The 17,786-nt window shown below is 51.0% G+C and overlaps 2 protein-coding genes across 2 annotated transcripts; one reads left to right on the top strand and one right to left on the bottom strand.

The window, feature by feature from the left end:
* Window positions 1-101: 101 nt before the first annotated feature.
* On the bottom strand, window positions 102-17,751 carry nonC (serine/threonine-protein kinase Smg1). Its single transcript, XM_018014612.2, has 9 exons — window positions 17,299-17,751; window positions 16,826-17,201; window positions 14,507-16,769; window positions 10,535-14,074; window positions 5,427-5,725; window positions 3,427-4,852; window positions 1,746-2,717; window positions 1,339-1,687; window positions 102-1,275 (listed from the first exon to the last, which is right to left on the bottom strand). The coding sequence occupies exons 1-9, from the start codon at window positions 17,639-17,641 to the stop codon at window positions 1,076-1,078; spliced, it is 9,768 nt and encodes a 3,255-aa protein (XP_017870101.1). The 5' UTR covers window positions 17,642-17,751; the 3' UTR covers window positions 102-1,075.
* Window positions 6,656-9,512, top strand: mAChR-C (muscarinic Acetylcholine Receptor, C-type). Its single transcript, XM_018014594.2, has 2 exons — window positions 6,656-7,633; window positions 8,792-9,512. The coding sequence occupies exons 1-2, from the start codon at window positions 7,101-7,103 to the stop codon at window positions 9,474-9,476; spliced, it is 1,218 nt and encodes a 405-aa protein (XP_017870083.1). The 5' UTR covers window positions 6,656-7,100; the 3' UTR covers window positions 9,477-9,512.
* Window positions 17,752-17,786: the final 35 nt, after the last annotated feature.

The following is a 17,786-nucleotide window of genomic DNA, read 5'->3' on the forward strand; positions in this document are numbered from 1 at the left end:
TTCTGCGCCTTAAGCTCTGCTTGAGCGTATCGATAGTGCTATCGATAGCCTACCGAGCCGTCCAAGGAGATGTCCTCGATGTTAAAGTATATAACAACACATTTTGATTTATTTTGTATTAATATTTAATGAAGATCGCATTGATTCACCGCAAAAAGAAGGAAACTATTAAGCAAACAAAATGAGAGCTTTAAGTTAACAAATCTAATTGGAGCGCATGTCCCGCGCCTGTTGATGGTTTGAAAATATGCCAAGTAAGCTGTAGGATAGTTCGATAAAAAGGATAAAAACTTAAATTAAAACAACTTTTGAGCTTAAATTTAAATAAAATACATATATGTATATATATAAATGTATATATAACAAGCCATTTTCTTTTCCTCCCTCTCTCTCTCTCTCTCCCTGCCATTCTTCTTTCTCTCTTTCTCGTTCTATTGGGGGTGGTAGGCTGAAAATAATAATATGCGTCGTGTTTTTTTAGTGTGATTAAATGAGAATCCAAATTTGAAAAGTGCAACGGATACGCGAACTGCTCCAAGTCCCGTTGAGTTGCTTGCTTGCATTTGGACGTGTTCCTGCCGGCCGCATCAGGTGCTGTGTCCTGCGGTGCCCGCTGTGTGGGTTGCTCGGCCGAGTGTGGGCATGTTGAGCTGTTGAGCTTCGAAAGCAACCGAAACGATGTTGTCCTGTTCTCCTTTATGTTCTATCCATTTGTTGTTGTTTGTTATCCTTCTCTCCTTCCATATTTGTCGTATTATCCTCTATACTTTGTGATGTCGGGATGGGGGCAGGTCGTCGTGTGGATGTGGAAGGGAGCGGGGTGATCGATGCGCCTGTTAGCGCAACCCCAGCCTGCATATATACATATATATTATGTATATATACACATACATGTAGATTCATGTATAAATATAAATATACACGCATGTATATAGATATAGATACATTTGGCAACAGGCACTCCACTTCCGAGCATCCCCCTGCCACTGTGACCGACCCCCGTTCCATAATGCGTTTTATGCGATTTTGATGCCCGTTTGCCATTTGCTGGCAATTTGTGGCTACGTCCGTCAACTTAGACCCATGGCGTCCAGCCCTCGTATAGTACGGCCAGATTGTCCGGATTGGTCGCCTCGCGTAACACGTAGTCGACCTGTTCAGCGACGCTGGCACGCTGATTGCTATCCGGATCGCGTCCCTCCAATTTCATGCGTATCTTCTTCCACACGGACACGCCATACGCATTGCGTTTCTGCTCGTGCAGATTGGGTGCACCTGAAAGAAGGCATTAAGATTGCTTGACTGTGAGGCAATTGGAAGTGATTCCATGTTGCTTACTCTTGTTGTGCGTAAACGTTTCGTATGGCAGCGAATCACTGTCCACCGAATGCTGCAGAAAGTCCTCGATGCCCCTGAAGAAGTCATCCACGCCGTGCTGAGCCATTTGCTCGATTTGCTGCAGCTGCTGCTGCCATCTGGCGAGCGTGTCATGGTGCAGTGCATGCCGTTCGCTGCTCATGTCCTTGCGCAGCTCCACCACACGCTGAAAGAAGTCCATGAGTGTGCGCTGTGCGTCGCGCACATGACCACAAAGCAGCTGAATATCCAGCGGTGTCAATTTGGCCTGCTCCTCGGAGTCGCTGCACAGGCTGCGCGAGTAAATGCGCGGCATCTGCTCCTGGTGGCGCTGAGGGAACGATGTGTTAGACACTCAATTGAAATTGAGGTGATTCTACTCGTTTTACCTGCACTTCCTTGAGCGCCTCATAGATGAGTCTGCGCCTGGTCTGCTGCTCCGACTCCAGCATCGACAGCTCCCGCTGCACCTTGCACGTGTAATCCTCAAGCAGACCCTGCACGTTCTTTACCCAGCAGTCATCGATGGCTCCCTCGGGGTCCAGCAACTGGACAATCGCCTGCTCCACGGCGCTAATCCGCGCATTACTCACCTCCCATTGCTGGTAGGCCTGCAGCCACTGCTCCATGTTGTCCAGCAGCAGTTTCTCCTGCTCTCCGCCAATTCCGTCCGCCTGCTCGATGCTGCACAGTGCACTGGCGCATTTCTTCAGCTCAGTGATCACGCCCAGCTGATTGCTGGTCAGCTTGTGCTGCTGCTGCTCGTTGCGCAGCAGGCTGTCGATGTGATTGCGGTTCCAGTTGCTGCGATGGGTCTGCAGCTGGTCTAGCTGCGAGGTCAGGTGATGCTGCAGTCGCTCCATAGCCAGTGCCTTGTCGGACAGCGTCTGCAAGTTCTGGCTGATTGCCTCGGACAGCTTCTGCCTACTGATGACGTGGCCGCAGTTCAGCTCGCTGCCCAGCGATTCGCCGTATGCCCAGTAGTGCGCCGTTGCGATGAGCGTCTGTGCCTCGATCAGCTGATTGAGCTGCCCAATTTCGCACTGGCGCTGCTGCAGCGTCGCCTCCGCTTGCAGCGCCGCAAAGAAGCCATCGCACAGCTGCAGCACATCCGGCGAGCACAGGGCAATGGCTGCTGCCACCTCCTGGCCGCGGGTGCAACAGTTAGTGTAGTGGGAACGGCAGAGCAACGGCACCACGCCCACAATGCACGTCATCTCCAGGCGCTGTACAAAGTTCTGCACCGGCTCTCGCATCAGTCGCTGATCCCAGCTCCTGCTGGCGTCCACCGTCTGCAGCACCAGATCGAAGAAGCATTTCTCTGACAACAAGTTGCCAGCATTCTTAATTATGCCCAGTTCCTGCAAACGAAATCGCTTGATTAGGTCAGGAATCTTATCATTCTCTTGGGCTACTTCGAAATCAATGTCCCTCTGTTACCTCTGATCAATAGATACTTTCTTTGTAGCTCACCTTACACCTAGATCTCTATTAAACCTAAACATTTATCTCATATGTAGCTCTCCTTTTAAATAGCTCTTTTCTGGTATCTCTCTTCCTCAATTTCCGTATTCCTTCCGTTTCCTTTCTACGTTTTCATAATACCAAGGCAATGATCTCATATATTATATAGCTTCTATTATATAGCTCTGCTCTGACATCATCTCTAACTCTCCTTTAATACAAAGATCACTCACAATTGTTATATATGTGCATGGCTACTTAATCTTTAACGCCATTCAAGATAAATGTCTAAATATTTTATTACTACTCTCTAGTCCTACAGTTTATCTATATATATGCATATGTATGTATATGTGTACAAAAACTGAATCATTCGTCATTTTCATACACACGCTTCGTTCTGTCTTTGTCATTTTCATATCTGCCTATCTCCCTGCCTCGATCTCTCGATCGTTCTTCTATCCTTATCTCTCTCTTACTATTGCTGTTGTTTCCATTATCTCACTCTTACTACGTAGCTTCCATTCAACTATCAACTGGCTGCATTCATTCATATTTCTAACTTTAGTCAATACAATTCCCTTCCCTCTAGCTTGGATCACTCACCATGTACTGCTCTGTCGGAGCATCGTTGACATCGCCAATGATCAATTTAATATTGCGCGTGACACGCTCCAGGGCCTTGGTAAGCTGCTGGAAGAGATCGTAGCCGGGCTGCAGGCATTGCATGAACTGAGTTTCCAACGCTCGTGGAATGGCCAATTGCTGCAGCGAGTCCTCCGCCGGCTCCAGTTGTTTTTCCGATCGCTCCAACTCCTGCTGCTGCTGCTGCTGCTGCTGCTGCTGCACTGGCATTGATCGATGATAACGTTCGGCCAGAGTCTTGCTATCCAGCTGTAGAATTGCCTCCAAATGGTTCTGCTTGGCTGGCAACAGCAATAGACGGAACAGGCTGGCGGTGAGGCCGTGCTCGAAGCTGTGCTGCAGCTGGATGAGCATGGACAGCGTGTCCTGTAGCTGGCTGAGGTGATCGTTGGCCTGGTCCACGGGCTCCGTAACACTGAGGCACATTGTACGCACCAGCTGAATGTGCTGCACCTGATGCTCCAAGAGTTTCATTTCACGCTCCTCCACAGCCGATCGCTCGTAGTGGGCGAACGCACTGTTGGCCTTCTCCAGGGTGTGCAGGAGCGCCGCATCGAGCTGCACCTTGCTGCAGCCGCTGTGCTTTATAGCCGCCAGCAGGACGTGCGACGGGCTCTGCGACTGGGCCAGGGCCTGTTCGTGGGCAAAGTGCTGCGTCAAGTCGTGCAGCTGGCAGCTGAGATTCAGCTGGACCGCCTCCAAGGTTCGGGCTGTGCTCAGCTTGCTGTCCGTGTCGAACTGGGTCGCGGCGCTCTGTTGGCTTCTGCTGTTGCTGTTCTCGGATTTGGCCAAGTAGTTGGCATAGCTCTCGTGGAAGCGCACAAAGATGTTGTTGCTCTTCAGATGATCCGGATAGTAGGCCATTATGGCCGCATACTGCTGCATGTGCTCCACGCACTGCAGGCCCAGATCGTTCAGCCGCTCGAACAGCTCGTCCAGCTGGGTGCGTGTGCTTTCGTACGACTCCAGCGTCTGGGGCGGCAAATGGCACTGCACCAGCTCCACCAAGGCCAGGTACTCGCTGTGCAAGTTGCCTCCGTCCAGCTTAAAGTGAATCAGCCGCATATTGAAGTCGGTCAGGTGCTGCTGCTCCAGGCATTGCCTATAGCTCCCCAGCAGCGACGACACCGCCTCAAAGTCGGGCTGACGCAACTGGACTTGGCGAGCCAACGCCTCCGTGTGGTACAGCTTGGTGGCGTAGCGCGGCGAGGCCGAATTGAAGCTGTGACTCTCAATGGCCGTGCCCAGTGAATTGATCTCGGATATCAGGGCGCTGCGCTGGTTCAGTTTCAACAGCTCCTGCTCCGTGGCCAGGCGCTGCGTCTGTATCTGCTGCAGCTTCCCAATCTCTCGCGTCATGTCCGTTAGCTGAGGCAATATACCCAGTCTGCATTATGGATACGGATAGAAACCAAGATGAGAAAGGGGAAGACTTTAACAACCATACAAAAGCTTTTTTCCAGTTAGGAAATGTATTTAGAGGAGAGCCCATTGGCTCTTCTTTGGAAGGATTAAATAAATATAGAGCTCAAACCACAAAGAACTTTAGTTCATTGTTGCTATAATTAAGAATTTATAAGATAATGAACTTTTTCCTTCTGAAGAAACATTTTGTAAAGGCATTGAGATAAAGGATATTCTTCCTTAGAAAGAATGTGCACTAGACGACAAACCAAAACTAACTCTATTTCAGTTTAGGAAGTTTAAAGATAAGGAACAAGACATACAAGACATATGTTAAAATAAGGGATTTTCTTCCTTAGAAAGAAAATACTCTAACATGCAACCCATCAGGAAAACTAGAAAGACTGATCAAAATAGGGCAGCCCAAAAATAACTTTAAGTCTACTTTAGAAGGCTTTACATGCGTTTTCTACCAAAAGACTCGACCCAATATATCTATTTCTGTTTAAGGCAAAGTCGAAAGTCTTCGAAAGCGCTCTACCGACTCGTTAACTCACTTGTACTTGGACCAAAACTTTTGGCACTGCTTCAGCTTGCTCACGTAGTGTCGTCGCTTGGCGTCCCAGTCGGAGAGCTTGTTCTTGCACTTGTCTTTCTTGAGGCACTTCAGCTCATTGGAGACGGCGGCACAGGCCAGCGGTTTCGCATTGATAGCGCGTCGCAGATTTGAGGCATCTTCGTTGATTGTCCAATCGACTAGCGGATCATAGACGAACGCCTCGAGCAGGGTGAGCAGGGTTTCGCGCTCCTTGCGCATCACCTTCAGCACATACTCGCAGCCCAGACGGTAGGCACCCTAGAAAAAAAAAAAAAAAAGACATGGATTATCAAATATGGTATCATGATCATAAATCGATACGATTCACAGATAGACTCGTAAATAAAGTCCCACGAATCGCCTTTATCGCTCGGCATATCTAAACAACAACAAGAAGGCAAACAAATTGCAGGCATCGTAAAATAAGAGAACATTTTTATATCGACTATTACAACGACTGATTATACGATATATGCATACCTGCATATACGACTATATACTAGAAATATAAACTCAATATCTGATAGAGCCATTGCTGAATGATTTTAACTTTGAAATTGTGCGTAATTTGTGGCTTGCTCGATGGCCCCACACTTGATTGCGCATCGTAAATAGTTTATCTGATTATTACCCATACGACGCGTTGGCCAAAAACATTTCTCCCATAGCATTAACGCGTGCAAATGTTTATTTACTAGGCCATTTATGCAGCTGATAAATCGCTAGCATTTCAATGGGCTTTTATCAAATTTGTTTACATTGTTTGTTCTCTGTTTGTTGATTTCTCTGTCAATTTACAAGCTACTTAAACCAGCTGGTAAGTATATAAATATATATATTATATACATATATAGTATTTTTTTGCAGTCATACATAAGTAAACGTTGTCAGCTGTTTTTAGAGTTTGATTATGGGCATAACATGAGGATAAATATATTTTCTATATTGACTCATGCTGGCTGCCCGCTAACATGAACTTTAACATGCGCCTAGCCTCGACGGGGGCCAAGCGAAATGTACATAGATAAACAAATAATCCACTTATCAATTAGCACTTGATACATTAATAGATGTAAGCTCTGCGGCTCACCTAGGGTTAATTTGTGAAGTGCTAAAAATACGTTAAGCGCATACGAGTGCCTCCATATCGATATCGATAGAAATGTGTCAGCCGCATTAGATAGCTAATAATCATGTAGCCCCTCCCCCACACAGTTGCACACACTCGCACAGTAGGGCCAATCGAGTCGACTGAGCAGCATACCCTACTCGATTGGCAGTGGCAAATCGACGTTGCTTTGGTGTAGGGTAGCTGGAAATGTGGTCGAGAGCTGTGCTAGCGGATTGCGTTTCTCACGCTGGATCAGGTCGCCGTTATCAGTTGGTGCTGCGGATAATAGCGAACCGAAACGTAAACAAACGACGCCCACATATTGCGCTGGCTAAACACCAAAGTCCTTGCCCCATGTGGAGTGGCCGGCTGGCAGATTGCTCAAAACTGGCGCTCGGTGCGTTTCGTGGCCGCGCTTCACATTGGCTGATCTGATTTTTTGACAGCTGCTCACGTTAATTGTGTATTGAGTGCGGGAGATTCCCGAATCGTCGTGTGGGTCGTGCGGGTCGAGTGGGTGTCATGGACAGTCAGGAGTACGCTTGGTTAAACCCCAGCGATAATAGCAACAATAGCATCAGCAACAGCAGCAACAGCAGCAGCAACACTTTCGCCACAACAACAGCTAACGGGCTAGAGGATGCCCTCATGGACATGGATATGACAACTGTTGCCGCCACCGTTGGAGCGCAGCTGCCCTCCCGGATTAACGCTGGCCTCCTGCTCTGGCTGATCATCAATGCGATCATCTTTGTCATCATTCTGGTGGGCAATGCGCTCACCATTGTCGCCGTGCGCACCTGCCGCAATCTGCGCTCGGTCATATCGAATCTGTTCATCCTATCGCTGGCCATCTCCGACTTCATTGTGGGCGTCGCCCTGCCCTATCACGTCGTCTTCTACATGGGCAGCAGCCTCGATCTCGGCAGACTGCGCGGCTTCTGTTTGTTTCGCTTCTTTCTCTTCATCTGCGCCTGCTGCGTCTCCATACTGACGCTCATCTCCATTGCCGTGGATCGTTATATCGCGGTCATGTACGCCCTGCACTACAGACGGTAAGTCTTCACATGAACTATTGTCTATAACAATTCGGGTTTCGAGTCGAACTCAGTCTATGCAGATCTATAATCTGCTTGTCTGCCGAGTCCCTTGTCTAAATTACGGGAATCTTTCGACCTGCTCAGCTGCTCCCTCCGTCTGACTTATTTCTATATACATTCCGACTTAAAAACTAATCCGATTTTAGTCTTCTTATATCCATATTGATCAGTAACTTCTAGATTTTTATCGTCTAATCGATCAAAGTTGATATGAAACAAGAATTATAAACTGTAAATTCTTACAGATCTGTTTCTGTCTCCCGACTTACTCAGCTGTTCGGATGGTCTGACTTACTTCTATACACATTCCGTCTGATAATCTAATTGGATTACAGTGTTATATCCATTTGTATATATATTGATCATTAACTGCTAAAGAAAAATCTTAAAATAAAAATCGATAAAGATCGATTTCAAATAGCAATTTTAAGCTAGGCTGATACTATAGCTATTGCTAATGACATTAAACTAGTCATGGAAAGACCAAGTATAGCTTATACCTTGTATAACTAACCCGGCCATAATATAGTAAAATGTCTAGATGAATCTTATATAGCTAATATTTCGATATCATATACAGTAGAATCTGATTATAACAACGCTTAAGAACCATCGACATACCCGCAAGACGCTATAACCATAAAAGTTTGCCCATATAAGTTAGCTATAACCGTACTCTACTTTGCTATATCTCTTGAACTATGAACACCAAATTTTGACTCAGTATACCTCAAGATGAGTCCCAGTTCAGCGGGCTTCCCACTGGGCTTTCATATCGGTAGACATCATTGTGAATATATTATCTGACCCAGCTGGGCAAATGGCAGCTGCTATCGCCTAGTCAACTATTACAATAGGCAGTTTATTTCTTGGTCGATTGCACATATAATCTCCAATATCCGAATCTTATCTTTATAACGTGTTTTGGGTTATTTTCACTTAAGGCCAACGTCTACAGTCCATAAATGAACGTATGACACTCGTATAATTTTAGCGATGGTAGCTGGCTTACTCGATACTTATTTGCACTTCCGATGCTTTCGTTATATTCAATTTGTATGTTGTCCCCTCTTGAGTGCTCAGCTAATCGAAATCCTTGCTCATTTATGGCAGCTATATGACGCGTCGCGTCGCCTACATGATCATCACATTGAACTGGTGTGTGGGCGCTCTGGTGGCTCTGATACCCATATTCTGGAACAAGTGGTCCGCGGCGCAGGGCTGCGAGTTTGACGAGGTGCTGCTGCCATGGTATGTGGCTGGGATCATAACGCCCGGATTCGCCATCATCTGGATATGCATGCTGGTCTTCTACTGGCGCATCATGCGCGAGGCGTCCAAGCAGGCGCAGCGATTGCGCCAGTCTGTCGTCTACAACACGCACAGCAGCCACAGCATGCTGCACCCGGACTGGAAGAGCGTCCAGATTGTGGTGTTCATCATGGGCTGCTTCACGCTCTGCTGGCTGCCCTACTTCTGTGTGGCGATCGCCCAGCTGTTTCGCGTGTGCCGCAGCAACTCGATGATCTACAAGACAGCCTTCTCGCTGGCCATGGCCAACTCGGCGCTCAATCCCATCATCTACTCATGGAAGAATGCCGGCTTTCGGCGTGCGTTCGCCCAGACGCTCTGCTGCAAGTCCAGCAGGTGCTGTCGCATCGATGCCGACCTGGAGCTCAACCTGCCCTCGGACAGTGTCAAGCAGCGCATCGATAGCAACAGCTGCAACGGCTACACAGCCGCCAAGGAATGTAAGCCCACAGAAAAACTCTCAACTCAGTGCCAGGGCGCGCAATAAATACAAAATAAATCGGATGTAAATCACAAGAAGAAATATCTTTAATGCGAGGGGGAGAAACCCCGAGGGGTGCTACATCGATCACTTGGTAGATCACAATGAACAGAATCAAAGACATTTGTTGACGGTTTAGTGAAGTGGGATTAATGGAGCATACAGACTAAAGAAAACCATTAGGAAATCCAGCCTTAACTCACGCAGAGTTCACGTCTCATTGAATCAATCTATACTGACTCATTATTAGCTCTCTATCTCAGTTGGCTTCCGAAAGAGAGCTGAACACATGAGCACTGCGCATATCCTAACTAGAGACTCAAATGAGCATTTTAGCAATTGTTATGGTTAAGCTTGAGTGGGGTGATTTGAAAGCCCAGTTCGAGGCGTCGTCTAGTCGGGCTGGGAAAACTTGAGAAAGCAGTTGGCAATGGGAGAACTTGAACAATTATTTGAATTGAAAGTCAACGCTGAAATATCGTGTTAATTGTAAATGCGAAACACGAATATTTACAAAGAATACTACACCAGGTGTTAGTTAGATTGAATACACAACTTGAGGGTAGGGTATTTGATTACAAACCCCTTATAACAGCTGATGTTTGGCAGTTACTTTAGAAATTTAGTAAATAAGTTCAGCTGAAATAAAAAGTAAAAAATATGTTGGGCAAGATCAAAGAAACTGAAGCCATAAGGAAGGAGCCTTAAAGATCTTTAGGGGGCGAGAACCCTTAAGGTGCTAAAGCCCTTAGAGAGCGAAGGCTCTTAGCGAGTTAGTGCCCTCAGGGAGCTAATGCCCTTAAGGAGCTAAGGACCTTAAAGAGCTAATGCCCTTAGAGAACTAACGATCTTAAGGACTTAAAACCCTAAGGAGCTAAGGAGCTAAGGAGCTAAGAGGCTAAGGCCCTTAAGGAGTTAAGATTGGCGAATTTAAGAATCTAAGGCATATGAGATATAGAATGAGTGTTTCGGGCTAGCATACGCAAAACCTTAGACTTAAATACGAAGTCTCTGCTGTAAATCTCTAGCGGATCGAGCATGATAAGAACACTAATAGAACTTACCTCGATGCCGGTAATGCCCAGGGCGTGCACCATGTTCTGTGTCAGGCGGAAGGGCACACGCTCGGGTATGCGCAGAGTGCGGCCCTTCTCGAAGCAGACATTGTAGTCGATGTGGACGATGTCGCCGCTGCTCAGGTTGATGAGCACATTGTCCAGGTGGCGATCGCCCAGGCCAATCACATAGCCAATGACGGACATGACGGCCATGCAGTTCGTGTAGCGACGCACTGACTGGCGCCACTCGGCGGCGCTGCCCGCATGGCACCACAGCTCACGGGAGAGCAGATCCGCCGGCGTCTCCTGCTGCAGCTCGCTAAGCACCTGTCGCAGCACCGACAAGGGCCACTGGCGACGCGGATCCGTGACTAGCATGTTGTGCTTGGCCAGCAGTGGCGACAGCTTGTTGTAGTAGAGATCGGTGAGGCGGCGCGATGTGGCGCCTGTGGCCGGCTGAGGCTGGCGCTGCTGCCATTTCTTGTACAGGGCAAACAGCGGAGTGACCCCATCCACCCAGCTGATCAGACCCGACTGGGGGCCCAGCGGTATGACCGAGTAGTGATGGGCGCGATAGCAGCTCTGCGGCGTATCATTTTTGGTAGCCATGATGGCATTCGATATGGACAGGAATTGCATGATGCGCTCATCCAGATGCAGATCCTCCAGGCCCTTGAAGAGGAACGTGTACTTCTGCCCATTGCTGCCATAGAAGGCGACCTTCTTGGGCTTCGTCTTGGTGGGCAGAATGCAGACGGTGCTCTCCACACTCTCAATGTGCACCGGCTGCTGTTCGTCTTGCGCGTCCAGGCCCGGCATCGAAATGCGCATGCGTCCAATTTCGCACAGCACCGGACTGATCGTCTGCATTCTCAGAGTGCTGCTCGTGCCGCGCAGCATGTTAGACTGCAGGACGTGGTAGAGTTGCTTCAGCTTGTCCCATGCCTCCGGGTACGGGCGACTACGCAGCGCCTCCAGCGTGCTCGCAATGGGCGCATCGAAGCGCCGCTTGAAGCTGCGCTCGTAGTTGGTCTCCGCCTCGCGGGTGGTGAATGCCATCAGCGCCTCCATATCGCTGATCAGCTGCGGGCGCCAGCTATCGAAGCGATTCTGCTTGCCCTCATGATCGTCGGGCTTGAACTCGCTGGCCAATCCGCTGACACGGCCCACATAGCTATTGTAGATGTGCGCCAGCGAGTGTATCCAATACTCATCCCAGAGCAGGCAGACGCGTCGCAGCTCCTTCACCAGCAGCTGGACATGCTGCACCACCTCGGGCGACTGTTTGGTCAGCGCATTCAACAATATTGCATAGCTCTGTGCCGGGCTGCTGCTGCTACCGCCGCCGCTGCCGCTGCCGCTGCCGCTGCTGGCGGTGCTGTTGATGGGCGTGGCCTGGAGCTCACGATTGGCGCCCACCACGGCCGGAAAGGTGACCAGCTGCGGCCGACTCTCGGCCAGGCGGCAGAGCAGCGCACACACACTCTTCCTGACATACGGCTCATGATGATTGAGCCGGCTGAAGAGCTGCGGAATGATGACCTTCCACGGCCCAATCGGCGTCGTCTTCAGGCCCTGCTCCAGCACATCCTGCAGTCCGCTGGCATGCTTCACAATCAGGCGCAGCAGACGCAGCGTTGTCGTTACCACGTTGCTGTCGTCGACATGGAAACGCGGCTGTTGCGGCTGCTGCGGCTGCACCGCACACCCCTCGCCGGAACCCGCCTTCAGGCTGAGATACTGGAAATAGGAGCCTGCCGCTGCCTTGTAGTAGTCAAAGGTATTGGCCATGGCCCGACGCCAGATGCGCACTATCGACTCCAGCACGCTGGCTGGCTTGTCGGCCAGCACGCTGAGCTGTCGCAGTCGCAGCTCGCACTGTGCATCCGTTTGCAGTTCGTCCTCCTCGCAGTTGTTGCCCGGCTGGGGCTCCGTGCGCAGTGCCTCCAGCAGCTCCTGCAGCGTGTCGCCATCCAGGGGCTGCTCGCCGCCCAGCGCCTCGCCAATGGCCGTGATATCCGCCTGGCTGAGCACGGTGCCGCTGTCGACGGTCTTCTTGCCCCAGCGATAGCACCAGTTGCCATACGCGATGAGCGCCTCCTCGTTGTTCGGCCGCTGCTGCAGGCTGGCATTGATCAGGCGCGCCACCAATCGCTCGCCGTGCGGCAGCGTCGTCGGCTGTGTCGAGCTGCGCGCCAAGGGGCACTCGGGCAGCTGCTCCAGCAGCTGCTGCATGTGGGTGGACATGTTGGTGGCCAGCCCGTTGCAGCTGCGCGCGGCTATCCAATCGGAGAGCGTCAGCAACAGCTCGGCCCCTACATTGGAAGTCAGCTCCGGCTGCGGCAGCTGCTTCTGTATGGCCAGACAAAGGGATGTGCACACATTGATGGCGCTCAGCTCGCTGCACTGCAAATGCTGCTGCTGCTGCTGCTGCTGCTGCTGTTGCGGCTGGAGCTGCTGTTGGAGGTGCAGGCACTTGGCCACCTCGGTGTAGCCACGCAGCAGCTGCAAATTGTTGATGTCCGGCGAATTGGTCAACAGGTAGCCCGCAACGTCTGCGAGTGGCTGGCCAAAGAACCGCTCCAGCATGGCCTGGCAGGTGGACTGGTTGCCCTCCTCGCGCGCCACCGCCGCCGTCTCCAGATAGAGATTGCCCAGGCTGTTCACGTTGCAGTGGTTGCGCAGCAGTTGCGTCCAGGCCACACAACGCAGGAATAAGGAGCTGCCCAAGCTGCCAATATGGTGCTGATGATGTTGATGCCCCTGCTGCAGCTGCTGCTGCTGGCGCTCCTCTCTGCCCTTGTTGTCCATGGGCAGCAGCATCAGCGGCTCCTGGCTGCTGCTCAGCGTCTGGGTGATGTGCTTCAGCAGCGTCAGCTGCTGCCAGTGCTGCTGCTCGCAGCTGTAGTTGAGCAGACACTCGCGCCAGTTCATGTCCAGCAGCTGCTGCACGCGTGGACCCACCTCAAACGGCTTGTGGTCGTCCACTGAGTGGCACTGCTGCAGCACAATGTTCTCCAGCTTCTCGAGCACACAGTCGGCCGAGAAGCTGGCGTGGGGCTCGTTGTCGCTGGGCCAGATGCTCAGCGTGTGCAGCGCAGCGTTCAGTTCGTCCGATGTGGCCTCGCTCTTGGCCAGCAGCTGCTCCAGCACACTCAGCTGCGTCATGCTCTTGTGCAGGAAGGGATTCACCTGGATGTTGTCGCCGGCGCGCTTCCACTTCGCCTTCAGCTCCACTAGCTGCGTCCACTGTCCCGTGCAGTGCAGGCACTCGAACAGCTGCGCCTGCACAAACTGGCGCGTATGCGTCTCCAGATCCCCATCGGCCAGAACGGACCGGTAGCCGGCCAGCGCCAGCTCCGTGCGCTCAGCTGCCTGATCTGCGGCAGACAGCAGCCACTTGTAGCACTTGCTGCTGCGCGCGCGCGCCCACACGTACAGGCCGCGCAGCGAGTCCGATTCCTGGCAGCTGACATAGGCCCAGGCCAGGTAGACTATCGCCTGGCTGTACGTGGAGTCCTGCGTCTTATGGGTGAGCAGGATTTGCTGTGAAAAGAGACGGAAATAAGTACGAATTCCAAAGTCTTTTAAACTAGAGTATGGTAGAGAATGCTCGACGGGGAAATACTCTGCACCCAAACACAAATATTACACTAAATCTTTCTATTCAATACATGGATCCAGAACAAACGAGCGATCGATTTTTATCGATAATAAGGAAATGGTATGAGTTATCGGAATAAAATTATATGCTTGTGCTGCGTGCACTATACAAGAATCTAGATGTCAAATTTTGGATCTCTATCTTTTATAGTTTACGAGATTGTAGCGTTCATGCTGACGGACAGACGATCAAACCTACGGACTGACGTAAGAGCGGACATGGCCAGATCAACTCAGCTGAACGCTGTGATCAAGGGTCTTGGGATATTTGCACTCCTTCAATGGGTTCAGAGCATCGAAAGCAATGACACCTACCTGGGCATAGCGTATGACCAGCTCCGGCTGATGACAGTGCATGGCTATGATAATGACGCTGGTGCGAATGCGATTGAACCAGGACTGGCATGTGGGATTGTTGAGCCGGAAGAAGGCGCTGACTGGCTTCTCGGGTGCGCGCAGTGCAAAGGCGCTGCCCTCGGCCGCATTGTAGATGAGCTTCTCGAGCGCATCCAGGAAGCCCAGCAGCAGGTTCAAGTTGGCACGCGTGTTGGAGAGCTGCTGCAGTGAGAGATCGTCGAAGTCTCGGCGCTCATTGTCCTTGCCACAGCCACTGAGAAGTCGGGCATAGCGCGTCACAATGGCCTCGAAGGCGAGGAACGTGTCCTGCGGCTTGCCCAGCGGCGTGCGCAGCTTCTGGTCGACACAGAAGCGCGCCGCCTCGAACTGCAGCCAGACGGTGGCCAGACGCTGACAGCGGCGCGTGCACTGGGAGAGCTTCTCCTGCCGCTCGTCGAGCTGCGTCACCTGGCAGCTGCGTATGAACATCGACCGCAAGCACTCGCCGAACGGCTGTTGCTCCGGCGTCTGCAGGCGCTCAAAGAAATCCCGAAAGACATTTTCGCGCATGGCGCTGCACTGGCTCAGGCGCTGCTGCCAGACGCAAATGTGATTGCTGCCAATGCCGGAGGGCACGCGTCGGGCGATGATCAAGCTGAGCGGCAGCTGGGCATAGATCTGGGCGTAGGCCTCATGGGCGCTGCTGACCAGCGATTGGAGCTGCTGCAGCGCCGTCTCGCGATACAAAAGGAGCAGCTCAAGGCTCAGATTCGATGTGCCATAGCCGAGCACGGCCTGAATGCACAGAGCACTCTCCAGGGGCGCGTATTTGGCAGCTGTGCTCGCAATGCTCTCGCAAATGGTCATGAAATCGTCATGCTCCAGCAATACGGCACAGCGCGAGCCACACTCTACCAGCAGAGATTTTGTCCAGCCGAGCAGATGCTTGATATTGACCGGCGCCAGCTGTGCACTGCTCACCAAGCAGTGGGCCAAGAACTTCAGTATCTGACCGAAGCTGTGAGCCGTCGGCGACTGGCAGCTGCCCGGATGCAGGTTCTTGTCGGCGTCGCTCTCGCGCAGCAGACTCGAGTTGTTGCGGAAATTGTGATTGGCCTGGCAGTGGACGACGAGCAGGCAGAGTATGGCATGATGGGTGGTCGGATGCTTCGACCAGATGCTCAATTCGCCGGCACGACAATTGGTTATCAAGAGCTCCAGTATGGATGGCTTGCAGGCGTACATGCCAATGATTGAGGACGTCTGCTTGGCCAGTGCCGCCAGTGTGGCCAAATGAAAGATGAGCAAGATTTCCGCTTCGCTGGAATCGCACTCGGCCTGGGCCAGCTGTGAGATACATTTGTCCACGTCCTGGACGAGCTGCTTGTATGCCTGCTGCAAGATGGGCACATTCTTAATCAGCAACGTCTCCTGGCAGGTGCGCAGCAGCAGCTTGTGGGCCTTTGTCTCGTTCTGTAGTCGTATGCTGGTCAAATATGTCTGCTCTGCAGCATCAGCGGGATCCGACTGAAAGATCAGTTGGACCAGGCTGGCGGGCACACGAGCGCGCAGCTTCCGCACCGTGCACAACAGCAAATACAGGCAACTCAACTTTTGAGAGTCGGACAATTTGGATATGTGCTCGAACTGCATGTGGATTAGCTTGTCGAGAGTCTCTGCGTCCGGATTGGCATAGCCATTGAGCAAGCAAATGCAGAACAGCTCATTGATATTCATCAGAGCATCGTCGCCCACGCCGTGCGGGTCCTCCAGCATGGCGGGCAGCACTTTGATGAGATGCACGAGTGCCAGGGCAACGATTGATTCGCATGAAATGTGCATGCGGGTGAGACATTTGAGCAGCGTATTGAAGGCCCCAACGAAGGCGCCGATCCGCTCGTCCAGGCGCTCCGATTTGTCCGATATGTCCTCGATGAACTGGGTTAAGAGTCCATAGCTAAAGTCCAACTGTTTGCTAAAATATGGTGTCAGCTGCTCCAGCACGTAGGCGCAATGCGTCCTCACTTCCTCGGGCTGGCCAACCTCCAGCTGCCAGCCAATGATGATGTCCACCACATCCGTAAAATGGCACTCGAAAGTGTCGCGATAATTGAGCGAGAATTGCACAATGCACGTACTGATGCCCATGAAGATGTCGGGGCTCTCGGCTCCCTCCAGAAAGTCTTTCAATAGGGCCATTATCTTGTCCGAAAAAATGTGCAGATCGCCCTTTGTGTCGCAGCTAAAATAAAGCAGGCGTACGGATCACGGTTCACGTGGACATGGGATGACACTCACCTGAGCGTCGTCTGTAGCGCAACAATTAAATATTTTTGCATGCGCTTGTGCATCCTAAAGTTATTCACAATGAAGTCCTCATAGATGGGATATGACATGCGATTGATGTAGCCAATCACTCCAAGAGTTTTGCTGCACTCCTCTAGCACCGGGGCCGGGCATTGCTTAAACAACGACAGCATGCCATCCAAGATAACGTCAAAAGACCGAGTCAAATAGCCCACATTAACTGGAGTCCGCACGGCCATGTCCAGTTTGTTGCACAGTTCGAGAGCAGCCGCCGGGCTCGATTCGTTGTGCAGGCGGCGCATAATCTTCGACATGCGCATGTCGTCGCCGCCCATTTTATCTCCTCGATCATTGGATGAGAATTGCACTGTGAATATAAGAAGCAAATGCAGACAGTTACAGCTACAGACTGTACATACATAGGCAGTTGGGAGAGCTGATAGATGGGTGGATGGGTCACTTACTCCTGCATTGATGCACTTTACGCGAAATGCCCTTTGTCATATCATTGTTTATATTACGCAGCACTGGATTAGCGTTGGCGGACGCTTGCATATCGTGTGCTGGAGGCCACAGCGTATTTTCATTTATATTATTAATGTTGCTGTTGTTGTTATTATTAATATTGTTGTTGCTGTTGCTGTTGCTGCTGGTGTTGTCGTTCACAATGTGTTTGTTACCGCTCCTTTTGTTGCTCTTGTAGCCAGAACCATCGGTCAGTATCGATGCATCCTCGTTGGCATTATTGCAATTGCCCAGCGGTAAGACAGCGCTTTTCATCGAAAGATCACCAAGGCTTGTGATCATATATGTACATTAAATTTGCGCCACCGAATTGTTTTTGTTGTTTTGGCTTTCACGTTCAGTTCATGGAGATGTCAATCACTGACAAACAGTGTGCCCACATTATTCGATATATGTTACGGTTTTCAGCACACAACTATCGATTGAT

This window comes from Drosophila arizonae, chromosome X (assembly GCF_054131065.1).
Source record: "Drosophila arizonae isolate 15081-1271.41 chromosome X, UAZ_ARI_1.0, whole genome shotgun sequence".
NCBI lineage: Eukaryota > Metazoa > Arthropoda > Insecta > Diptera > Drosophilidae > Drosophila > Drosophila arizonae.